The 24,001-nt window shown below is 40.4% G+C and overlaps 1 protein-coding gene across 1 annotated transcript; it reads left to right on the top strand.

The window, feature by feature from the left end:
- Nucleotides 1–442: 442 nt before the first annotated feature.
- LOC111784715 (respiratory burst oxidase homolog protein D-like) lies at nt 443–4,789 on the top strand. Its single transcript, XM_023665328.1, has 10 exons — nt 443–1,335; nt 1,438–1,600; nt 1,688–1,736; nt 1,821–1,934; nt 2,016–2,441; nt 2,524–2,910; nt 3,048–3,143; nt 3,244–3,359; nt 3,450–3,629; nt 3,852–4,789. The coding sequence occupies exons 1-10, from the start codon at nt 717–719 to the stop codon at nt 4,492–4,494; spliced, it is 2,793 nt and encodes a 930-aa protein (XP_023521096.1). The 5' UTR covers nt 443–716; the 3' UTR covers nt 4,495–4,789.
- Nucleotides 4,790–24,001: the final 19,212 nt, after the last annotated feature.

Here is a 24,001-nt window from a genome sequence, read left to right as displayed (position 1 = left end):
GGTTGACATTTATGAACTCGGAGAGTAAATGAGTATATTAGGTTTTGTGCTTTTTCCCCAAAGAAGAAAAGAAGGATTAAAGTGGAATGTTAGATGACTCCTTAAATTTGCCACATTAAACCATTACAATTAATATGCCACCTAAGTCTTGAACTTCCTATTTACATATATTTCAACAAAATAAATACATTATACAAATCTAATTCAGTTACAAAAACTAAATAAAAAATGGAAGGGCAAATGGGTAATTTGACCCAGAAAGAATAAATAATTAATCGATCTAATTATCTCCATGTGTCACAAACACATAAATTAATTTGGTTAAAATTTTATTTATAGAGAAATAAATAACTCAAAAATTGAGACTTCCGGAGAATATTGAGATTAGATCATATAAAATATATAATAAAGGTTGAAATTAATAATGATTTTCCCGTAGTATAATTAAAATAATAAAGGGGAGAAATGTGAATATCCAAAATAAAAATAAGACGGTCGGGTTCCATACAGTTTCCGAGCACTTTCCAGCTGCGATTCTCAAGTCTCACCCTGACTGGTCAATCTCCTTCTTCTTCTTCCTCCTCCTCCATTCCCACTTGTGTGTGTGTGTGTGTGTATATATATATATATATATATATAAATCTCCATTTCTTATCCATTTCATCTGCATCTCTTCTACAAATCCCACATTCCCAATTTCTCTGTTCGACACCAAGATGAGACCTCACGAACCTTATTCTGAGAACAATTCCGATGTGGAGAGCGTCGGCAGCGTTAGAAGGGGTGACCGGAGAGCCTTCAGCGGCCCAATTTCTTCCACCTCTAAGCCAAAGAAGAATGCCAAATTTGACCTCTCTTCTTCTTCTTCTTCTTCTTCTTCCTCCCCCAAGGCTGCCGATGCCGATGACACCTATGTTGAAATTACCCTTGATATACGTGATGATTCTGTCGCCGTCCATAGCGTTCACACTGCCGGCGACGACCACGATCCCAACACTCTCGATGACCCTGAACTTTCCCTCCTTGCTAAAAGAACTCTCGAGAAGCAATCTTCCTCCTTCCGGGCCTCTGTTCTTCGCTCCACTTCTTCCCGTTTTAAACAGGTCTCTCAGGAGCTTAAACGCTTCACCTCCCTTAACCGCCGGACCTCCACTCGTCGGTTGGACCGGACCAAGTCTGCAGCCACCCACGCTCTCAAGGGGCTCAAGTTCATTGCTGCCAAGACTGGCGGTGGCAAAACCTCCCCCAGTTGGGCTCCGGTTGAGAAGAAGTTCGATGAACTCACCGCCTCCACCAATGGCCTCCTCCCCTCCTCCTTGTTCGGAGAGTGTATTGGTGAGTCAATCATTTGATTCTGTTACCCATTTCCAAAACAGACCTGCAGAATTACTCTGTTTCTGATACTCTGTTTCTGATTTTATTTTATGTTCTTTGTAGGAATGAACAAAGATTCGAAAGAATTCGCCGGTGAGCTTTTCCGTGCACTTGCTCGGAGGCACAACATTACCGATGATACTATCAACAAATCTCAGCTCAAAGAGTTCTGGGATCAGATCTCCGATGATAGCTTCGATTCCAGGCTTCAAACATTCTTTGACATGTAACCAACCTCCCAAACACTTTTTACTTAATCTTCTTTTCCAGATCGAACCAACACTAAAATCATGAATTGAATTTGAAACTGCAGGGTGGATTCGGACGCAGATGGAAGAATCACAGAAGAAGAAGTCGAAGAGGTATCCAATGACCTTACCCAAATTTCCATAAATATATAGATTTTCCCATTCATTAAACCCTGTTTAAATCTACCCTGTTTATAGATTATTAGCATGAGTGCTTCTACGAACAAACTGTCCACAATTCAAAAACAAGCAAAAGAATACGCAGCCTTGATCATGGAAGAATTGGACCCTGGAAATGCAGGGTACATCATGGTGAGTGGAATTAAAGAAAGAAAAAGAATCTTGAAACCTCAACTCTGTTTTCTGATACTCTTTTATCTGTCGCTGTTGTAGATTCACAATTTGGAAACTCTGTTATTACAAGCTCCGAATCAATCGGTGAGAGTGAGCGACAGCCGAGTTCTAAGTCAGTTACTGAGCCAAAAGCTGAAGCCCACAAACGAAAGCAACCCAATCATAAGGACATATGACAAATTCCAGTACTTCGTGGAGGACAATTGGCAGAGGATTTGGGTGATCATGCTCTGGCTCGGCATCTGCGCCGGTCTCTTCGCTTACAAATTCATCCAATACCGCCACCGTGCCGTGTTCAAGATCATGGGTTACTGCGTTTGTATTGCCAAAGGAGGAGCCGAAACTCTCAAGTTCAACATGGCGCTCATTTTGCTCCCTGTTTGCCGCAACACCATCACTTGGCTTCGCAACAAAACCAAATTAGGCGTCATAGTCCCCTTCGACGACAATCTCAATTTCCACAAGGTAAAAACAATTTCTCAAACACATATTTTCAGCTACAATAATTCAAATTCTTTAATGTGGGGTTGCTTGATTTTCCCTTCAGGTTATAGCGGTGGGAATTTCAGTGGGAGTGGGGTTGCACGCACTCGCCCATTTAACGTGCGATTTCCCCCGGCTTCTCGACGCATCGGATGAAGAATACAAGCCAATGAAGCCCTTTTTTGGAAAGGAGCAGCCGGATAACTATTGGTGGTTTTTAAAGGGAGTGGAGGGAATTACAGGGATTATAATGGTAATACTAATGGCCATTGCTTTCACATTAGCCACTCCATGGTTCAGAAGAAACAAGCTCAATTTACCTGAATCCCTCAAAAAGCTCACTGGTTTCAACGCCTTTTGGTACTCCCACCACCTCTTCGTCATCGTCTACGCCCTCCTCGTCGTCCACGGCATCTTCCTCTACCTCACCAAGGAATGGTACAAGCAAACGGTAAGTGCTGATACGTATTTGAATAAATCATCAAGTGTATGTTGAAGATTGTTGGGAGGTAGTCCCACATTGGGAGCTTATGCCCACATCAAAGTAGACAATATCATAGTCTAAACTCTGTTTGTTAAATTTTACAGACGTGGATGTATTTGGCGGTTCCAGTCACCCTTTACGGGTGTGAAAGGTTGATAAGAGCATTCAGATCGGGGATCAAGCCAGTGAAGATCCTTAAGGTAAGTAATTAGATCAATAAATGCTGGTGCAGCCTATATTGTGGTGCGTAGTTTAAGATTTAAGTAAAGGGAAGCTCATTTTTGGGGTTGATTAATGAAGGTGGCTGTTTATCCTGGAAACGTTCTGGCACTGCACATGTCAAAGCCACATGGGTTCAAATACAAGAGTGGGCAGTACATGTTTGTGAACTGCCGAGACGTATCCCAATTCGAGTGGTAAGTTTAATATTATATCTATCTATGTTCTTCAAAGCTAATATGGAAAAAGTATATAATTCTAATGGGTTTTGAATGTTTCGATCACAGGCATCCATTTTCAATTACCTCTGCTCCAGAAGATGACTATTTGAGTGTTCATATTCGGACATTGGGTGATTGGACAAGGCAGCTCAAGACTGTTTTCTCAGAGGTTTGTCAGCCTCCTCAAGCTGGAAAGAGTGGACTTCTCAGAGCTGAGTTCATGCAAGGGGGAGCTCAGAATCCCAAGTAAGATATTTAACCCAAAGTTAGTGTAATAATCCCATTTGTTTTTTATGTTATTGGGTTACAATCCATCACATCATATGGTGGTTGAGTTATTGGTACCATATAATTCGTCCAAAACACACGTTTAAAAAGAACATTGAATCATTTTCATAGATGATATGATGGAATCACGTGAAGGGTATTCTTTTAATTTAACTTATAAGTTAATAATTGGATGTGTAGGTTCCCAAAAATATTGATCGACGGTCCATATGGGGCACCAGCACAAGACTACAAGAAATACGATGTTGTTTTGCTAGTGGGGCTAGGAATCGGGGCGACGCCAATGGTGAGTATAGTGAAGGACATAATCGACAACATGGAGGAGAAAGAAGCCGAAGCCAACGCGATGGAGAATGGGCAAGGGGGGCATAGCAGCCGAGGGGGTAGCAAGCATGGGAAAGGCTTCCGAACCCGAAAGGCATACTTTTATTGGGTGACGCGAGAGCAAGGGTCATTCGAATGGTTCAAAGGGATAATGAACGAGGTAGCGGAAATGGACGAGAGGGGCGTGATCGAGCTACACAACTACTGCACGAGCGTGTACGAAGAAGGGGACGCTCGATCCGCGTTGATAGCAATGCTTCAGTCGTTGCAGCATGCTAAGAGTGGAGTGGATGTGGTGTCTGGGACTCGAGTGAAGTCGCATTTTGCGAAGCCTAATTGGCGTCAAGTGTACAAAAAGATCACTCTTCACCATCCGGACACGCGCGTTGGGGTGTTCTATTGTGGGGCGCCCGCACTCACCAAGGAGCTCAGCCAATTGGCTTCCGATTTCTCCCGCAAAACATCCACTAAGTTCGAGTTCCATAAAGAGAACTTCTAATTACATTCCATTAATTGTTCCATTGAAGTGGAGGAAGGTCTCAATGATTTTGGTGGTGGGTGACACATACAGCACTAATCCCACCCTCCATATAATCTATAGGGAAGGGTACCACCACCATAGCGTCCATTCATGACATACCCATTAGAGCAGCCGCTTCGTCTACCCACATTCTTTAACTTGTATCTTTCATTTGTTTTTTCTCTTCATTTCTATATGCAAAAACTTACCGTAAATATGTAATTTCGATCCTACTTCTACCAACAAATCTAAGTTTTTTGTTGTCTGATGAGAATTTTCCGTTCTTTTCTTTTAATTAATAATAATATTTTTGTCGTATACTTTGAATATGGTCACATAATTTTAAAATTATTAAAAGATTTGGGTAATGAAATTGACATAAGGGTGGTATTACTTATAATAATGGGATATGAAATTGTGATAAATATAAGATTTTAAGGGTAATTAATTAAGAAAAGCGGGCGTGGAATATGATTGAATAAATTAAAGAATAATAATTTGAATTTTGTCGGATAATGGAGCGCGACCACATGGGAATGGGGTGACCCTACAAAATGCAAAGAGTCATAGTTAGGTATACTATATTGCAATTATTAAAATGAAAAAAAATCAAAAGTATTAAAAAGGTTCACAAAAATCTATGAAGCTTAAAATTTAGCAAACAATATAATATAAATAATAGGTATTTAATTTGTATATAAAAAATAAAATGTTTATTATTAATATATTTTATTCTTTTTATTTTTATATCTTATCTACGATGTATGTTTTCATCTATATCGACATTTTATTGATATTTTGATAAATTGAAATCTCAAGATAGGACAACAAACATTTAATATAAATTATGGCGACTTCGCTTTTTATTTTTTTAATATCCGTGATTTTTCTTTAATTATTCCAACCATCCTCTTGGATTATATATTAGTACTTGTAGTATACAGGTTCAACTAAAGTAAAAGCTTTAATTTGTTATGAACGAACACAAACTAGCTCAAAAGAAATATATGAAATCAATTGCATCAAAAACTTTGATGGCTTTTATAGGTGTTTTAACCGGTAAACTTTAAAAATAATAAACTCAGCAACCCACTAACGTTTAATGGTTATAGCAAATGCTCTAATCTAACAATGGAGACCCACAAGAAATGGTCTAGTCTAACAATGTCTACAATTTCTCCCCTATACGAAATGCATAAACATATGCATCTATTGACTCAGGCAGGTTCAATTGTGTCATAATATCTGCAACTTGTTCTTGTTAAATACAATACTTTAGCTCAATGTCTCCATCTCTAGTAAAATCACTAGAAAAATGAACCTTATACAATATGTTTGCTACTTCCATGCATGATTGGATTCTTGGATAGCTTGATGGTAAAACTGTCATCCCATGACATAGTGACACATTTGTCTTAACAATGACCAAGTTTTTCCAGTACTCTCCTCATCCATGCCCTTTAACAAGCATAAGAGGCTGCTGCCACAAACTTTGTTTCACTGGTGAACAAAGTAACTACAAGTTGTTTTCTGTGGACCAAAACCCAACTTCTAAAAATACATAGCTAGGAGTGCTTTTTTGGTCATCTATATCTATTGCATAATCATTATTAGTTTTTGCCATCAACTCTCCATTACCCTTTTTTTTCGATAAAAGACTCCTAAATCCACGGTACCTTTCAAGTATCTTAACACCTTCTTTGTAACTTCCAAATGCAACTCAGTTAGATTTACCATAAAATCTGCTAATGAGGAACACTACATACATCATATCTGGCTTTGTTACACTTAGATACATAAGACTTCCAATCAATTGTGTGTACATGGTAGCATTGGCCTTAGTTCCTTCTTCAACTTTTGTCGGTCTAATCCTAAGAACAATCAAATTCTTCACACTACTACTCTTCTCCATCCTAAACTTCTCTAATACTTCTTTTCCATACTTTCTTTGACTAAATAAATTCAGAATTTTGTAAAACCTCTACACCGAGAAAATATTTAGTTTTCTAAAAACTAGTCATCAAAATTCAAGTTTTATAGAATTCTTGAACTTAAAAAACATGCTCTCATTTTTATCAGTAAATATTAGATCATCAATATATAGACTAACAATCAAAATTTTACCTCCATCTTTTGTTTGTTTAAGTGAAGCATGGTCACAGCTGCACCTTTCAAATTCTTCTTAGACAAGATGTGCTTCAATTTAATTGTACCATGACCGTGGAGCTTGTTTAAGGTCATATAATGTCTTCTTCAATTTGTATGGCTTTACTCTTCATTTTTTTTCTCATAACCTTGTGGTTGTTCAACAAACACTCCTTCATTTAACTCTCTATACAAGAAAACACTTTTCACGTCAAGGTGACACAGACTCCAACTATTTCTAGCCGCTAAAGCAATTACCATTTGAATAGTATCCCACCTAGCTATAGGTGCAAACACTTCGATATAACTACCATGTTGTTTTACATACCCTTTTGTCATCAACCTAGCCTTATACTTGTCAACTTTGTCATTTTCGTTGAGTTTATTTTTGAAAACTCACTTTACTCCAATCCAAGTCTCATATCTTTCAATGGTTTTTATCTCCCATTGCAGATCTCCACGTGGAACTTTCAACAACTTCTTCAAAGGTAGTTGGATATGTAGTTGAGGTTAATAAAACTAAATTGTTGTGTTAAGCTTTTCCTGGAAATTCTCCACCGCTCACATAATCTTCCATCCATAATGACACTCTTCTTTTCCTCACTTATGATGTGTTTTCTTCAAATGACTCACTTGAAGATAAACTAACCTCCAATTTGTTATTTGCTACCACTTCCTTTTCAGATTCTTCACTTTGGTCATGTTCAAACCCTTCTATATTACTATTTTCTTACCGAGGATATCAAGTCTAGCTTCGTCATTACTTCTCCCCCAATCTCAGTACTTATTGATATGAACCAAGAGACATCATTCATACAATATACTTCAATGAAGATGTGAAGAAAATATTGTCAAAATTATCAAAAGAGGTTGCAATTCATGTCACATTGAAGAGGAATGAAGTTTGATGGTTATAAATTTTGGGTAAGTTACAATTTAGAATAATTTAGAGTTATTGTATTTTAAGACATTTTATTTACTTTAGGTTACATTTACATAATGGCTAATTATGGCCATTAAGTATGAATGTTACAACTTTTGGAATGCCTTTAATAGTTTCATTTTGAGGCTATATAAAGCCATGTATGTTGTATTTTTAAGGTAGACTTGGAAAATATAGTAAAAGAAGCATTTGTGTTTTTTTAGACAATGGCTAAGTTTCTTTGCAATTCTATGTAGTTTAGATTGCATGTAGAATCATTCAAGCTCGACATGATCAATCTTGCTTGTGGAGTGATTCAAATATCTCAACGCAAGTTATCACTTATCTTCTTCAAAAATCACATTTCTGCTTACAACTATCTTCTTAGGATTTCGATTGAGTACATGCTTTGTCCAATTTACTGCTTTTGATTAGAAATTCTTTGCAACTTGTGTCTCTAATAATATAATTCTAACCATGTTCATGATTATTCTATTCTTGCGCTCATCTACTCCATTTCTTTTGTGGATGTGTAGACTGCCATAAGTTGCTTACTAATCTCATTAGCTTTGCAAAAAATATTGAACACGCGAGAGCTGAACTCTCAACCCCTATATGTGCGCACCCCTATATGTGCGCAGACAACAAATAAAATCTTCAAATCTCTTTATCAACAAAATTTTTATAATTCTTGAAAATAATAGAGGTTTTAGATTTTTCACAAGAAAATATATTCACACGTTACGATTATAATCATCAATAAAACTTATGAAATATCTTTTTTTTACTATTGGAAAGAGATTTGATGGGTTGACAGATGTACTGATTGCAGCCTTTATGTTGCTGATCTCCCTACACTTCTCTTTCGAAATGCATCCCCACGTTGCTTTCCCACCCTCCAATTAGTGCATAGTTTGGATGATGCCTTCCATTGAGGTAACCCTCTCACCATTTGCTTATGTTGTAATGTTCAATCCCTTTAAACCTAAGATGCCCATCCATATATGTAGTGCCAAATGTGAGTGTCATCTTCTAGAATTATTTGGAAGCCGGTGGGGCTTTTGACATGATTTTTGCAAGTAATATGAACATCTTGTTTTCAGAAATTGTTGTTTACCTATTAAGCCCCTTTTTGAGATGATAAATTATGCATTCTCCATGTGGTATCAAAATAGATACACCTCTTTCTTGTAATTGTATAATACTTAATAGGTTACTTTCAACTTAGATAGAAAACATGTGTGATTATTTGAGCGATTTTAGCAATTTGCAACTTAATGTTTATCCTTCCCCAACACAGCCATCTTAATTGTTACACCGTTAAGGAACCAAACATCTTCTTCCCTTGATTGATTAGGCTCCACGTATGCCATCAACCACTTTTCTTTTTTCTCCTCAAGCTCAGCATAATTCATTTTGTTTTCTCACAGAGTACACTCATACCTAAATGTCCTAACTGATGACACTTATAACACTCAATTGTAGCTTTGTTGAATGGTTGTCTACCTCTTTCTCTTTCTCTTTCTCTTCCTCGAAAAACTTCACGAGCTCGATCACCTCATTTTCCACCAATTCTATTATCATATGTCACCTTTAATGTTTGTTCTTCATCGCGACGTCCATTCAACCTTTGCTCATGTACTAGTAAACTGCTTTGCAACTCATCGATATTTAAATTGTTTAAGTTAATAGACTCTTCAATCAAACATACAACACAGTCAAAACTTGAGGCCATTGATCTCCATATTTTTTCAATGATCACCTCTGGTTTCATGTTTCACCATGAATTTTCATCTTATTTGTGATGATGAGTGTTCGAGCGAATTATGCATTAACCCTAGAACTTCTCCTTCATAGAGTCCCAAATTTATTTGGCAGTGTCTATGTTAAGATAATATTGTTTCGTAATGGTTCCATCAATGGGTTGGAATAGATAATTCATAACCTTCAAGTTTTTTAGCTTATGCTTTACAATTATTTTTTGTCGTGCTTTGGTATTCAAGTCTCTACCAAACACTAATATTCTTTGTGCAGTTTGTTTCTCTGGTAATCAAACCTTGCCATGTGGTTGTGAATTAGCACCAACTAAGTCAAAAGGTAGGTATGAAATAAATTGTATAGGAAAACAAAGCAAAGTTAATCACTTTTATAGGTCTTACGAACAAATAAAATTAGTAAATTTTAAAAATAGGAAACTCTTGGAAACTAGCTCTTGTATCTCTATAAACTAAAAAAGATATATCTTATACAAAATAAAGCACTCAAAAGAAATCATGGAAGCATTGAAGCAAACCAGAAAATAGTTAGGCATTAAGCACTCAAAAAGAAAGAGGCGATGTCATGAGAGTACAAGAAACGTCAACTCTTCCATGCCATTTCCAATGGCATATAATTCATATGGTGATGTGATGAGACTACAAGTGGTTACAAAAGCTAAGTGATGGTGACCCAACAATGAGAAAATGGATTATACCCAATGACTCAAATGGGTTAGTTTAGTGTGGGCTGATTGATATTGAAAAACCAGGACCTAACTCAGAAACAATAATCACCTTAATTAGTTATTGTTTGAAGGAAGGCTATACAGATTTTTCATGGTTTGGATAAAAATGAAACTATTCAAGAACAAAATCTGTAAATGCAATTAGAACAGCTTTGAGATCTCTAATTAAATTTGATTTTAGATTGTTTATAATATATTTTGCTTTTTTATCCAATGTAATTAGAGGACAAATAGGGGTGAAATTTTGGTTGTGAAAATTTGGGATAAGATATTAAAATAGTAATTATATATATATATATATATTTAATGATCCATCTAAATAATTTTTTTTAGAAAATTTTTGGAGATAAAATTTTATCGAACTTGAATCAAGATTTGGAATTTAAATAATATAATTATTAGTCTGGTATTTTAATTATTATAACCTAAATTTTATGAATTTGTTTTTCAAGTTTTTATTAATTAATAATATTATAATATATTAGTGGCTGTCCTTTAGTGATGAGAGAATTTGATTGTGGCCAGTGGTGAGAATTTGATTGTGGCCATCGAGATTTGGGCTTGAATCCCAACAGCCACACTATTTTTCATATTGTTTTCCACTTTAATGTTCACTAGTATACCATAATGGTTCGATCTCTCCACTAAAGCCCATACAAATTTGTTTTCTTTGGGCAATCTTTCACTAGAAATGTCCATTAGCCCATAGCTCATAAATGTCATCGTGCACCTATCATGTTCCTCGAAGTCTATAATCTTGAACTTAGTCACTAAAGATCCCAACTTGACTTTGTTCGCATGCTTAACTATGCATAGTGTCACGGTCCTACTTTTACAACTTTGCGGCATCGTGATCTTGACATGTTCACGATCAGACTTAAGGAGAATCAAGCCCCATATATATTTTTCGACTCGACTTTGTGGCTACATTGGACCTTAGGCGAGGCTTTTCTTCGCCAATCGAATATCGCTTGTGCGGAATCCAACCTTGTTCGACCACACACGCCACCTGCGCGTGCATATTCAATCGTCTGCAACATCGCATCTCATCTTGTCATCTTGGTTCCCAATCGACATGGCCCATATGTCTTGACGCCATCCCAAGTCTCGTGGTGTCGTCGACCATCACAACTCACTCAAACATGCCATCGAGAACGAGCCCACATGTAGCTTATTTCATCGAAACATCCCGAACATCTTTCAAATACGAGTTCTATCGAGCCATTGGCCCTCCCGTGTCCATGCTATGTCATTTACGGATACCGTAACGAATATCGGGTGCATATATCAACCCTCAACACGTGGGTTGGGGCGCAATACTAGCATACCATTGCTGCGTGGTACTGGCCTTGAAAAACCTATTTCAAAGGAAGTTGCTTGAGACACTCGTATCAGCATGCTCACCCTCGCTGTGACACACGCATGTGCCATAGGGTATCTCACTTCCCAGGGGTGGTNCTAGGGGTGGGGGAGAGCTGACACCATGCGTCCCCCTATAGTACGTTTTGAACCATTTTTAATAGTCCACGCATAGACGTGATTTTAGCAAACGGTCATACGGTGTCATGGAGCATCCCTCCGGTGTCTGATTAACACCAAATTTGGCAAGCATTCATAATTCATATGGATAGACTTAACTCTAGAACAACATACCCAAATTTCTTCCAAAATTTTGACTTTCGAGGCTAAGGCCCGGGACCCTACTCGACCCTTCAACAAGCCTATCTTTGCAACTCTTGTCTATTCGATGTCACTATGTTGCTTATGCCTCGACTTGTCTTCAATTCTCACTTTGTGTGGTGTGTTAGATGATGCATCATAATCCTTGGTCGCATCATTGTAATGCTATAAAAAAAAAAATAATAATAAAAAAATAAATAAGTCAAAGCCCAAGGGGAAAAATTGACATTTTACCCCTCAGCCCATTATAGGGGTTTTGAGGGTTCTCCACAGAATTCCTGCAAAAGAGAGAAGTGTGAGAAAGAAGGTTGAGAGAAAGTTTGAGAGAGAAAACTGAATAGCCGGAGTCTTCGTCGGAGAGTCACCGACGAAATTCATTCCCTACTGAGACCTATACTCTAGAGTCCTTCTTGAAGAGAAGAAAGAACTCGTGTTGTTGAGATTTCCTCCTCTTTCGTCAAGATCAGAAAGAAAACCCGCAAGGTAAGATCTCGAACGACACTTTTCAAATTTGAAATCTTTGTTTGGGAGTAGAGTGTTTAAGTTTACTACCTTCATCCAGGGAAGATCTGCCACTGATTTTGTGAGGAAATCGGACGAAACGTTGAGATCCGAGAATCTTTCCAAGAACGGTAAGGATGTTATCGGACCTCTTTTCGACGCTCATAACTTATCGTATGATTAAGTAAAAATCAGAGAAAAAAATATTGGCATGTAGGTTCAAGTATGATCTAAAACTTTGTTGAAGAAGTCATTACTGTCTGGATTAAGAATCGAGAGATAAAAAATGGGAAGTACGTCAGAAAAACTAATCGGAAACCTTGATTTTCTGCTAGGAAGAGAGAGAAGCCGTCGGCGTGCCACGTGTCAACCGGCTAGAGGACCGCGTGCACCAACCACCTTCGGACACGCATTGAACGCCGCCAGGGAAAACGCGGCTCCAGCCTTCCTGCGACACGCGTCCCCAACATCGCAACCCGACCCGCGTTCCTCGGCTGACCCGATACCCGCGCGACGAAACAAACCGAACCAACGACCCGCGATCCACCCGAACCACTGTTTTCGAATCAAACCGACGACCCGCGACTGCAGAAAACCCTGGGCACGTGACACTTGCGTGTGGAACCTGCGAGTGGTTACATCCCGACACGTGGCTGGCGCATGGAAGCGCGTGTAAGCTCATTTTCGACCTGTTCGACTTCTGTTTTTCCTATTTTCCTCATGATTTCAATCCTAACTCCATTTTATATGAAATAGGACCTAATTGAGGAAAATCACTACCTGTTGATACGCTAATTGTGTGGAATCGCTGTGTTAGGGCACGCATCATTCAAGTAAGTCACCACACAGAATTTTAGGAAGTAATACTTGTAGGAGTCGCTTGGAATGCATGCATGCTAGTTTAATTATCTTAGGTCATAGCTTTCCATTATTGATCGTAGGTAATCGATTATTAAAAGTAAGATGTATGTTGTGAATTATTAAGTGTATTACCTGAGTACTGCTGTTATGCTTTAAGTTTCCGCTTATTATGTATATGTATATTTTCATGCTGAAAGGAGGATGAGAAATTGTGAACTCTGTGCTCCGGGAGTTGATGGATGTTATCGCCCTATTGAGCTTGTATGTTTACTTTGCATGAAACATGTTTGATGACTTTGGATGATAGTTATGTAAGTACTCAGTTAGTTTTCATGACTCGCATTTATGATTAAGTCTAGGAATTCTTGGTTAGAGTAACAAGACACTAAGGTATAGACCTAATCCTTTCCCTAGTAGAGCAACAGACCACCACGGAGTACGAAGCCTCACTAGAGTACTCTTAGGCTACTGGTGTGTGATTGGTGTCATAGCTTTGTGGGGGACTAGGGGGTTCCTGATCAGAATCCGACTGCTCTTAGCCGTTTTAGCATGGAAAACGTGTGCCCACGTCGTATAGACCATTTAGCTGGATGGGTTAAGGGGGGTAGCTCTCCCCGACCAAGGGAACTGTCATGGGCCTAGGGGGTTGCAGCTCACTTCCTAGGTAAGTTACCAGATAGTCTCAGAGCCATGCCGAGGTAGCTACTCGTAGGGCACCAGCCATTACACAAGTCAGTATAAGGGAGTTCTTAAGAATCTTTAAACGAAAGGACAAAGGACCAAGAAGTCGCAAGGGGCAAGTCCCAAGGTGTTAAAATGAAAACCAGATGTCCTAGAGCTAAAGTAGAGTTCGTGGGGGTTTGTTAAGATTAGGATGAGATAAGAGCCTACAAGTAGGTTGCTTATTGAGTATAATTTTATACTCATTCTTGCTATATCTTTATTTTTCAGGTATGTGAGGCGTCAAGTCGAGAGAGGGCACGTTGATCGATGTGGGTTGTCACAGAGGAAGCGCGTCCCGGGGCGTTAGTCTAGTTTTACTGAATAGTACACTTTGTCTTTCATGTTTTTCTTCTTGTTTTTACCTAGACACATATGTCCTTTTAGTAATGAAACGTTTTTATTACGAAATAAATGAAATACTTTTGAAATAATGTTTTCCTTGAATTTCTCGCTTACACACTACATGTCATAGTCATTGTTAGTCACAGCTTGAGGTTATTTATTTTGGGTCGTGACAATCATAGCACTCATCTAGGCTCTCGCGTGGCCGGATGAGCGCCACTTGAGGGTCACCAATTGTCTTGTTGCAACGTGAGGGTCACAACCTACTCTCTTCATAGTTAGATTGTGACACTCTTCTCACTTAAACTAGTCATCATTCTTGATGACGTACTTTGGGGCACAACCACAGTTTGGATTGTGACACTTAGCATTCTTATCCAATCTTGAGGACACTTTAGAGCGCATGCTTATCCAATCTTGAGGACACTTTGGAGCGTGGTCATCTAATCAAACTTGCAGTCATGATCTTTATAGCTTGTTTCTTAAGGTTGGTGAATCTTATATCTCAATATGTCAACATATCCAAAACTCCCTAGGGTAATGGTCAACCTTGCAGCCATGATCTTCATAGCTCGTCTCTCAAGGTTGGTGAATCTTATATCTCGATATACCAATATATCAGAGTTTTTTTGTTGGGTGCTTAATTCTTTGATGGTCCTCATTGCTCAAGTGAACTGTTCTATTCGGGTCTACAATGTGATCTACATGGAGAGATGCTTAGCTTCTAGAGTTATGGTCATGGGAGGCTGAGTCAAGATACCTTATAATCAAGTACGAGGCCTTAAGGTATCTCGTACCTAAATTATGGGTGGGTCTACTACGTGATCTACAGGGAGGAATGCTTGGCTTCTAGAGTAAGGGTCATGGGAGGCTGGGTCAAAGATACCTCATGATCCATATGGGGTCTTAAGGTATCTCGTATCTAAATTTATGGGTTAGACGACTTGCTCTCTACGATGTCAACTCTTTATCTTCCTAAGGCGCTAAGGCTAGTCTATTATCTCATTACCCCTTTCGGCCTCATCACCGTATATAAACACTATAACTCAGATCTAACCTCCTTTTATACGAATAACGTTCACTCTTTAACNGAAACCGGTTCGTGAGGAAAAAGGAGTTTGAACTACAAAAGGTTAGTATCTAAACTCATTAAGTTTTAATACTTATGAACATGCTAGTTATTTACTATAATTGATGTTCTAAAAGTGCCTAAGATCCAAATTGCTTCCGCATGTGTTATATTAACACCATCAATAAGAGCTTACAAGTAGGTGGCTTACTGAGTATAATTTTATACTCATTCTTGCTATACCTTTCTTTTTCAGGTACGTGAGGCATCGAGTCGAGAGAGGGCGCGTTGATCGATGTGGGTTGTCACAGAGGAAGCGTGTCCCGGGGCGTCAGTCTAGTTTTACTGAATAGTACACCTTGTCTTTCATGTTTCTCTTCTTGTTTTTACCTAGACACATGTCCTTTTAGTAATAAAACGTTTTTCTTACGAAATAAATGAAATACTTTTGAAATAATGTTTTCCTTGAATTTCTCGCTTACACACTACATATCATAGTCATTGTTAGTCACGACTTGAGGTTATTTATTTTGGGTCGTGACAAATTTGGTATCAAAGCACCAGGACATAGGTCCTCTAGACACTTAGGTTAGAGAGTCGTATCCTCTGTGACCCGCCCATCAATCACGTGCCGCTCGCGACCAGACAGTTTCACGAATTTGAATTGCGAAATTAAGAGTTAAGATGTTAAGTAGAGAAATTTTTTCATGATTGTTCTCTTGTGTTGTACTGCACATTTCCTAGAGGTTGAACCTTGAATGAAATGTAACCGCAAATTTTCTATTGTGGTAGCTAAATGGCACCAAAGAGGAGTAGAACCTGTCTCGGTCGTGGACCTAGAAGGGAAAGAAGAAGAGTCGCTCTGGACACTAATGTCCCATCACCTGAGGCGGAACAACCTGTACCTGAACCTCAAGAGGAGGTTGATGAAATGCCCCAATGGTTTTAATGTCCTATACCATGGGCACTAAGGTTTGGAATGAGTCAAAAGAAAGCAGTGACTCAAGAATTACCTGACGCAGACTCTACTGCTCCTCCTCCTGAAGCGGTCCCACCAGTGCCCACCAATAACGTGGAGGTTCCACCTAGGCAGCTAACAACTAACCTCACTACAGATGTTCTACAGTCATTTATGTTAACCTCTATGGAAAACTTGGCTCAAATGGCTCAGATGATGCAAACACTGGTCACTAATTAGGCTACAATGCAATAGGCAATACAACAGGCAACGCTGCAACAGACAAAATTACAACAGACAGCAATGCAATAGGCAGCAATGCAACAGACAACATTGCTAGGGACCAGAGATTCTGGGACTATGACTGTGGAGGTTTGTTATCTTAAAGACTTCCAGAGGCAAAACCCGCCTTCCTTTGAAGGTGGCAAAATAGATCCCATTGCAGCAGAAAATTAACTCGAGGCTATGGAAAAAGCCTTCTTTTAGATGAACTGTCCACCGGAATATCAAGTTTATTGCGGAATGTATTTGATGGAAGGAGAGGCTCATTTTTGGTGGAAGAGTGCTAAAAAAATGATTGCACCGCTTGGAGAGCCTATTTCTTGGTGTTAGTTCAAAGAGGCCTACCTCCGCAAATACTATCTAGTCGCTGCTAGAATGAAGCTGCAAGCAGCATTTCATGAACTCAAACAGGGTGACCTATCTGTGGAGGATTATGATATGAAATTCAATAGATTGGCTAGATTCTCCCCTATATATGTCAGTACTGAAGAGCTTAAGGCTGAATGTTTCGTCGCCAGTCTAAGGGAGAACATTAGAGGTTATGTGGCATCACAGGCATCCACAAACTATGTTGCAGCTCTAAAGACAGCAACCCTCATTGATGCGCCTCGTACTGACAAATTACAGGCAGGGTCGGCCCAAAAATCCCAGATGGCAGTCTAGGGGAAACAGATAAACCAGAATTATCCTAAGACTGGCAGACCACCCCGTGGTGGCACTGCCAATCGCGGGAGAGCCCCAACACAGAACAGGACTAATTGCCTTCAGTGTCAGCGCCCTCACAAGGGGGAATGTCGTGCTGGAACTAATGCATGTTTCAGTTGTGGCCAAACAAAGCACTATGCAACAAACTGTCCTCAAACGAGAGATCAGAACACTAATCGACCTGCAATACAAAATCAAAGGGGCCGGGGTGCCCAATAGCAGCAGGGGCGAGCTGTAGCCCATACAACCATAGGCAGGCAGGCCGACGCACCTGACGCAGTCGTTACAGGTACACTACCCATTTTTTGTCATTTGGCTTTTGTGTCTGAGGAATTTGTTGACTTAGCGCACCTAGAAAAAGAACCTTTAGAGACCATTCTATCAGTATCAACCCCTGCTCACGAGTTATTAATGGCTACTCATAGAGTTAAGGGATGTGGTGTGATAGTGTCGGGCCGTGTCATAGAAGCTGTGTTAATAGTATTAAGCATGCAAGACTTTGATGTCATTTTGGGGATGAATTGGCTAGGCGAGAATCGCGCTCTAATAGATTGTGAAACTCGAATTTTTATTCTCAAACTCCCGTCAGGGAATAGTTTTACATATGAGGGAGCCACTTCCAAAAGAACCCCAAGTGTCGTAACTGCACTAAAGGCTAGAAAGATGATCCGCGGTGGTGCAAGCGCATTTTTAGCCAGTGTGACCCTTGACCGCAGTAATGAACAGACAATCTCGTCAGTACACATTGTCAGGGAATTCACTTATATTTTTCCTGAGGATCTGCCAAGTTTGCCCCCTGTTAAGTAAGTTGATTTTGGGATCGACCTAGAACTAGGAACTGCGCCGATCTCCAAGGCACCTGCAGAACTCAGGGAATTGAAGGAACAGTTACAGGAGCTATTGGATAAGGGTTTCATACGACCGAGTGTATCGCCCTGAGGAGCCCTTGTTCTGTTTGTCAAGAAGAAGGATGAATCCATGCGTCTGTGTATAGACTATAGAGAACTGAATAAGGTGAACATAAAGAATAAGTACCCTCTCCCGAGATCAACGACTTGTTTGATCAATTGCAGGGAGCAACGAAATTCTCCAAAATTGACTTGAGGTCTGGATATCATCAATTGAGAATAAGAGAAGAGGATATACCCAAAATGACCTTCAGAAGTTGCTATGGACATTACGAGTTTCTCGTCATGTCCTTTGGACTTACCAATGCACCAGCCGTCTTCATGGAATTAATGAATAGGGTGTTTAAGGAATTCTTAGACACTTTTGTTATAGTGTTTATTGATCACATTCTGGTGTACTCTAAGTCAGAAGTAGAGCACGAAGGGCATTTGAAAAAGTTCTGACTGTACTGAGAACACAGCGACTGTACGCCAAGTTTTCCAAGTGTGAGTTTTGGCTGTCTGAGGTAGCGTTTTTGGGTCATGTGGTATCAAGCAGAGGAATCACAGTGGACCCAGCTAAGATAGAGGCAGTGATGAAGTGGCCAAGACCCACCACAGTCACTGAAGTACGGAGTTTTCTAGGACTAGCTGGTTATTACAGAAGGTTTGTCCAGGATTTCTCCAAAATATCTTCGGCGCTAACTCAGTTACCTATGAAGGGCAAACCCTTTGTGTGCACATCAGCTTGCGAACAGAGCTTTCAGGAACTCAAGGAAAGGTTGGTGATAGCACCAGTCCTCATACTTCCAGATGGTCCAGGGAATCTACTGTTGTACAGCGACGCATCGGGAAAAGGTCTAGGACGTGCTCATGTAGAAGGGTAAAGTGATAGCTTACGCTTCTAGACAACCGAAGGATTATGAACGAAATTATCCCACTCATGACCTCGAGTTAGCAGCAGTGGTGTTTGCACTGAAAACGTGGCGACATTATCTGTATGAAGAGAAAATCCAAGCACTGATCACAAGAGTCTCAAGTACCTATTTACGTAGAAGGAGCTTAACATGAGACAGAGGAGATGGTTGGAATTAGTAAAGGATTATGACATCGAGATTCTGTATCATCCAAGCAAGACCAATGTCGTGGCGGACGCATTGAGTAGAAAGGCGATTCATACTTCCGCGATGATCACTAAGTAGGAAAGAATACACGATGAGATGAAGAGGGCTGGAATCGATGTTGTAATCAAAGGTGGTACTGCTCAGATAACACAAATGACCATGTAACCCACCTTACGAAAACGAATTATTGACGCTCAGAGGTCTGATAAACACCTTGGAAAACTGTGGAATTAGACAGAGACTGAAAGACTAGTGGGGTACTTAATCTCTTCAGATGTGGGTCCGCTGTGGAAAAATTGCCTACGTGTTCCCCATGACAAGAAAGTTCTAAAGAATATTATGATAGAAGCTCACGATACTTCTTACATGTTCCACCCTGAAAGTACAAAGATGTACCAGGATCTTAAGGGACGCTATTGGTGGCCAGGGATGAAAAATGAGATAGCAGATTTTGTAAGCCGGTGCTTGACCTGTCAGCAAGTGAAGGCCCCGAGATAGCGACCAGCAGGACTGCTACAACCCTTAAAGGTCCGTCAGTGGAAATGGTAAGCAGTTTGCATGGATTTTATCTCGGGCTTGCCCAAGACCAAGCAGAGCTTTAACGTAATCTGGGTAGTTATTGATAAACTTACCAAAATGGCTTACTTCATCCCAGGCAAAACCACTTATCGTGTGAATCAGTGGGCTCAGTTGTATATCAGAGAGATAGTACGCCTGCATGGTGTACCGGTGTCTATAGTATCTGATCGGGACACTAGGTTCACCTCTTAGTTTTGGAAAAGCCTCCAAAAAGCATTGGGGACTCAACTAAGGTTTAGTACAACATTCCATCCTCAGACGAACGGGTAGACAGAAAGACTGAACCAAACCTTAGAAGATATGTTGCGAGCCTGTGTCATGGATTTCGCTTGGTGTTAGGATGAACATCTACCGTTGATAGAATTTGCTTACAATAATAGTTATCAAGCGACCATCCAAATGGCCCCTTTTGAGGCGTTGTATGGGCGTAGGTGTCGAACACCGGTATTTTGGGAAGAAGTAGGCACGCAGCAACTATTGGGACCAGAGTTGGTTCAGGTCACCAACGCAGCAGTGCAGAAAATTAAGCAAAGAATCCTCACTGCATAGAGGCGACAGAAGAGCTATGCAGATTTGCGTAGAAGTGACCTCGAGTTCGAGGTGGGTGACCATGTGTTCTTGAAGGTAGCCCCTATGAGGGGGGTGATAAGGTTTGGAAAGAAGGGAAAGCTAAGCCCAAGGTTTATAGGCCCTTTCGAGATTCTAGAGAGAGTTGGGGCCGTGGCTTATAAGATTGCTCTACCACCAAACCTTGCCACCGTTCACAACGTGTTCCACGTGTCTATGCTGCGAAAGTACACTCCAGACCCTACTCATGTGATTGAACACGAAACCCTTCCTCTTCCGGAAGATCTGTCCTACGAGGAAAGACCAAGCAAAATTTTGGCTTGAGACACTAGGCGACTACGCAACAAAGTTATCCCCTTGGTGAGAGTCGCATGGGGTAACCATCGACACGAGGAGGCAACCTGGGAACAAGAGGATGATATAAGGAGAGTCGATCCCGAACTCTTCCAAGAGATACCAACTTTCGGGGATGAAAGTTTCTAAGGAGGCGAGAATTTGTANAAAAAAAAAAAAAAAAAAAAAAAAAAAAAAAAAAAAAAAAAAACTGTCAAAACCCAAGGGGCAAAATGGACATTTTACCCCTCATCCCATTATAGGGGTTTGAGGGTTCTCCACAGAATTCCTGCAAAAGAGAGAAGTGGGAGAAAGAAGGTTGAGAGAAAGTTTGAGAGAGAAAACTAAATAGCCGGAGTCTTTGTCGGAGAGTCACCGACGGAATCCATTCCCTACTAAGACCTACACTCTGGAGTCCTTCTTGGAGAGAAGAAAGAACTCGTGTCGTTGAGATTTCCTCCTCTTTCGTCAAGATCAGAAAGAAAACCCGCAAGGTAAGATCTCGAATGACACTCTTCAAATCTGAAATCTTTGTTTGGGAGTAGAGTGTTTCAGTTTACTACATTCATCTAGGGAAGATCTGCCACTAATTTTGTGAGAAAATCGGACGAAATGTCGAGATCCGAGAATCTTTCCAAAAATGGTAAGGATGTTACCGGACCTCTTTCCGACGCTCATAACTCATCGTGTGATTAAGTAAAAATAAAAAAAAATATTGGCACGTAGGTTGAAGTATGATATAAAACTTTGTTGAAGAAGTTATTACTGTCTGGATTAAGAATCGAGAGATAGAAAATAGGAAGGACATCGGAAATACTAATCGGAAACCTTGATTTTTTGCTAGAAGGAGAGAGAAGCTACCGGCGTGCCACGTGTCAACTGGCTAGAGGACCGCGTGCTCCAACCACCTTCGGACATGCGTCGAACGCCACCTGGGAAAATGCGGCTCCAGCCTTCTTGTGACACGCGTCCCCGACATTGCAACCTGACCCACGTTCCTTGGCTGACCCGATACCCGCGCGGCGAAACGAACCGAACCGACGACCCGTGGTCCACCCGAACCACTGTTTCCGAACCGAACTGACGAACCGCGACTGCAAGAAACCTTGGGCGCGTGACACTCGCGCATGGAACCTGCGAGTGGTTGCATCCCGACATGTGGCTGGCGCGTGGAAGCGCGTGTAAGCTCATTTTCGACCCGTTCGACTTTTGTTTTCCCTATTTTCCTCCTGATTTGAATCCTAACTCCATTTTATATGAAATAGGACCTAATTGAGGAAAATCACTACCTTTTGATACGCCAATTATGTGGAATCGCTGCGTTAGGGCACACATCATTCAAGTAAGTCACCACACGGAATTTTAGGAAGTAATACTTGTAGGAGTCGCTTGGAATGCATGCATGCTAACTTAATTATCTTAGGTCATAGCTTTCCGTTATTGATCGTAGGTAATCGGTTATTAAAAGTAAGATGTATGTTGTGAATTATTATGAGTATTACCTGAGTACTGCTGTTATGCTTTAAGTTTCCGCTTATTATGTATATGTATATTTTCATGCTGAAAGGAGGATAGGGAATTGTGAACTCTGCGCTCCGAGAGTTGATGGCTGTTATCGCCCCATTGAGCTTGTATGTTTACTANCATACGGTGTCATGGAGCATCCCTCTGGTGTCTGATTAACACCAAATTTGGCGAGCATTCATAATTCATATGGATAGACTTAACTCTAGAACAACATACCCAAATTTCTTCCAAAATTTTGACTTTTGAGGCTAAGGCTCGGGACCCTACTCGACCCTTCAACAAGCCTATCTTTGCAACTCTTGTCTATTCAATGTCACTATGTTGCTTATGCCTCGACTTGTCTTCAATTCTCACTCTGTGTGGTGTGTTAGATGATGCATCATAATCCTTGGTCGCATCATTGTAATGCTATTAAAAAAAAAAATAAAAATAAAAAAATAATCAGTCAAAGCCCAAGGGGCAAAATGGACATTTTACCTCTCAGCCCATTATAGGGGTCTTGAGAGTTCTCCACAGAATTCCTGCAAAAGAGAGAAGTGTGAGAAAGAAGGTTGAGAGAAAGTTTGAGAGAGAAAACTGAATAGCCGGAGTCTTCGTCGGAGAGTCACTGACGGAATCCATTCCCTACTGAGACCTATACTCTAGAGTCCTTCTTGGAGAGAAGAAAGAACTCGTGTTGTTGAGATTTCCTCCTCTTTCGTCAAGATCAGAAAGAAAACCCGTAAGGTAAGATCTCGAACGTCACTTTTCAGATCTGAAATCTTTGTTTGGGAGTAGAGTGTTTAAGTTTACTACCTTCATCCAGGGAAGATCTGCCACTGATTTTGTGAGGAAATCGGACGAAACGTTGAGATTCGAGAATCTTTCCAAGAACGGTAAAGGATGTTACCGGACCTCTTTCCGATGCTCATAACTTATCGTATGATTAAGTAAAAATCAAGAAAAAAATATTGACATGTAGGTTGAAGTATGATCTAAAACTTTGTTGAAGAAGTCATTACTGCCTGGATTAAGAATCGAGAGATAGAAAATGGGAAGTATGTTAGAAAAACTAATCGGAAACCTTGATTTTCTACTAGGAAGAGAGAGAAGCCGTCGGCGTGCCACGTGTCAACCGGCTAGAGGACCGCGTGCACCAACCACCTTCGGACACGCATTGAACGCCGCCAGGGAAAACGCGGCTCCAGCCTTCCTGCGACATGCGTCCCCAGCATTGCAACCCGACCCGCGTTCCTCGGCTGACCCGATACCTGCGCGACGAAACAAACCGAACCAACGACTCGCGGTCCACCCGAACCACTGTTTTCGAATCAAACCGACGACCCGCGACTGCAGAAAACCCTGGGCACATGACACTTGCTCGTGGAACCTACGAGTGGTTACATCCCGACGCTTGGCTGGCGCATGGAAGCGCGTGTAAGCTCATTTTCGACCGTTCGACTTCTATTTTCCCTATTTTCCTCATGATTTCAATCCCAACTCCATTTTATATGAAATAGGACCTAATTGAGGAAAATCACTACCTGTTGATACGCTAATTTTGTGGAATCGTTGCGTTAGGGCACTCATCATTCAAGTAAGTCACCACACGGAATTTTAGGAAGTAATACTTGTAGGAGTCGCTTGGAATGCATGCATGCTAACTTAATTATCTTAGGTCATAGCTTTCCGTTATTGATCGTAGGTAATCGGTTATTAAAAGTAAGATGTATGTTGTGAATTATTATGAGTATTACCTGAGTACTGCTGTTATGCTTTAAGTTTCCGCTTATTATGTA

Source organism: Cucurbita pepo, unplaced genomic scaffold, assembly GCF_002806865.2.
Source record: "Cucurbita pepo subsp. pepo cultivar mu-cu-16 unplaced genomic scaffold, ASM280686v2 Cp4.1_scaffold000266, whole genome shotgun sequence".
NCBI classification, from domain to species: Eukaryota; Viridiplantae; Streptophyta; class Magnoliopsida; order Cucurbitales; family Cucurbitaceae; genus Cucurbita; species Cucurbita pepo.
The sequence above is the reverse complement of the archived record's forward strand: the minus strand, read 5'-3'. Positions and strand labels throughout refer to the sequence as shown.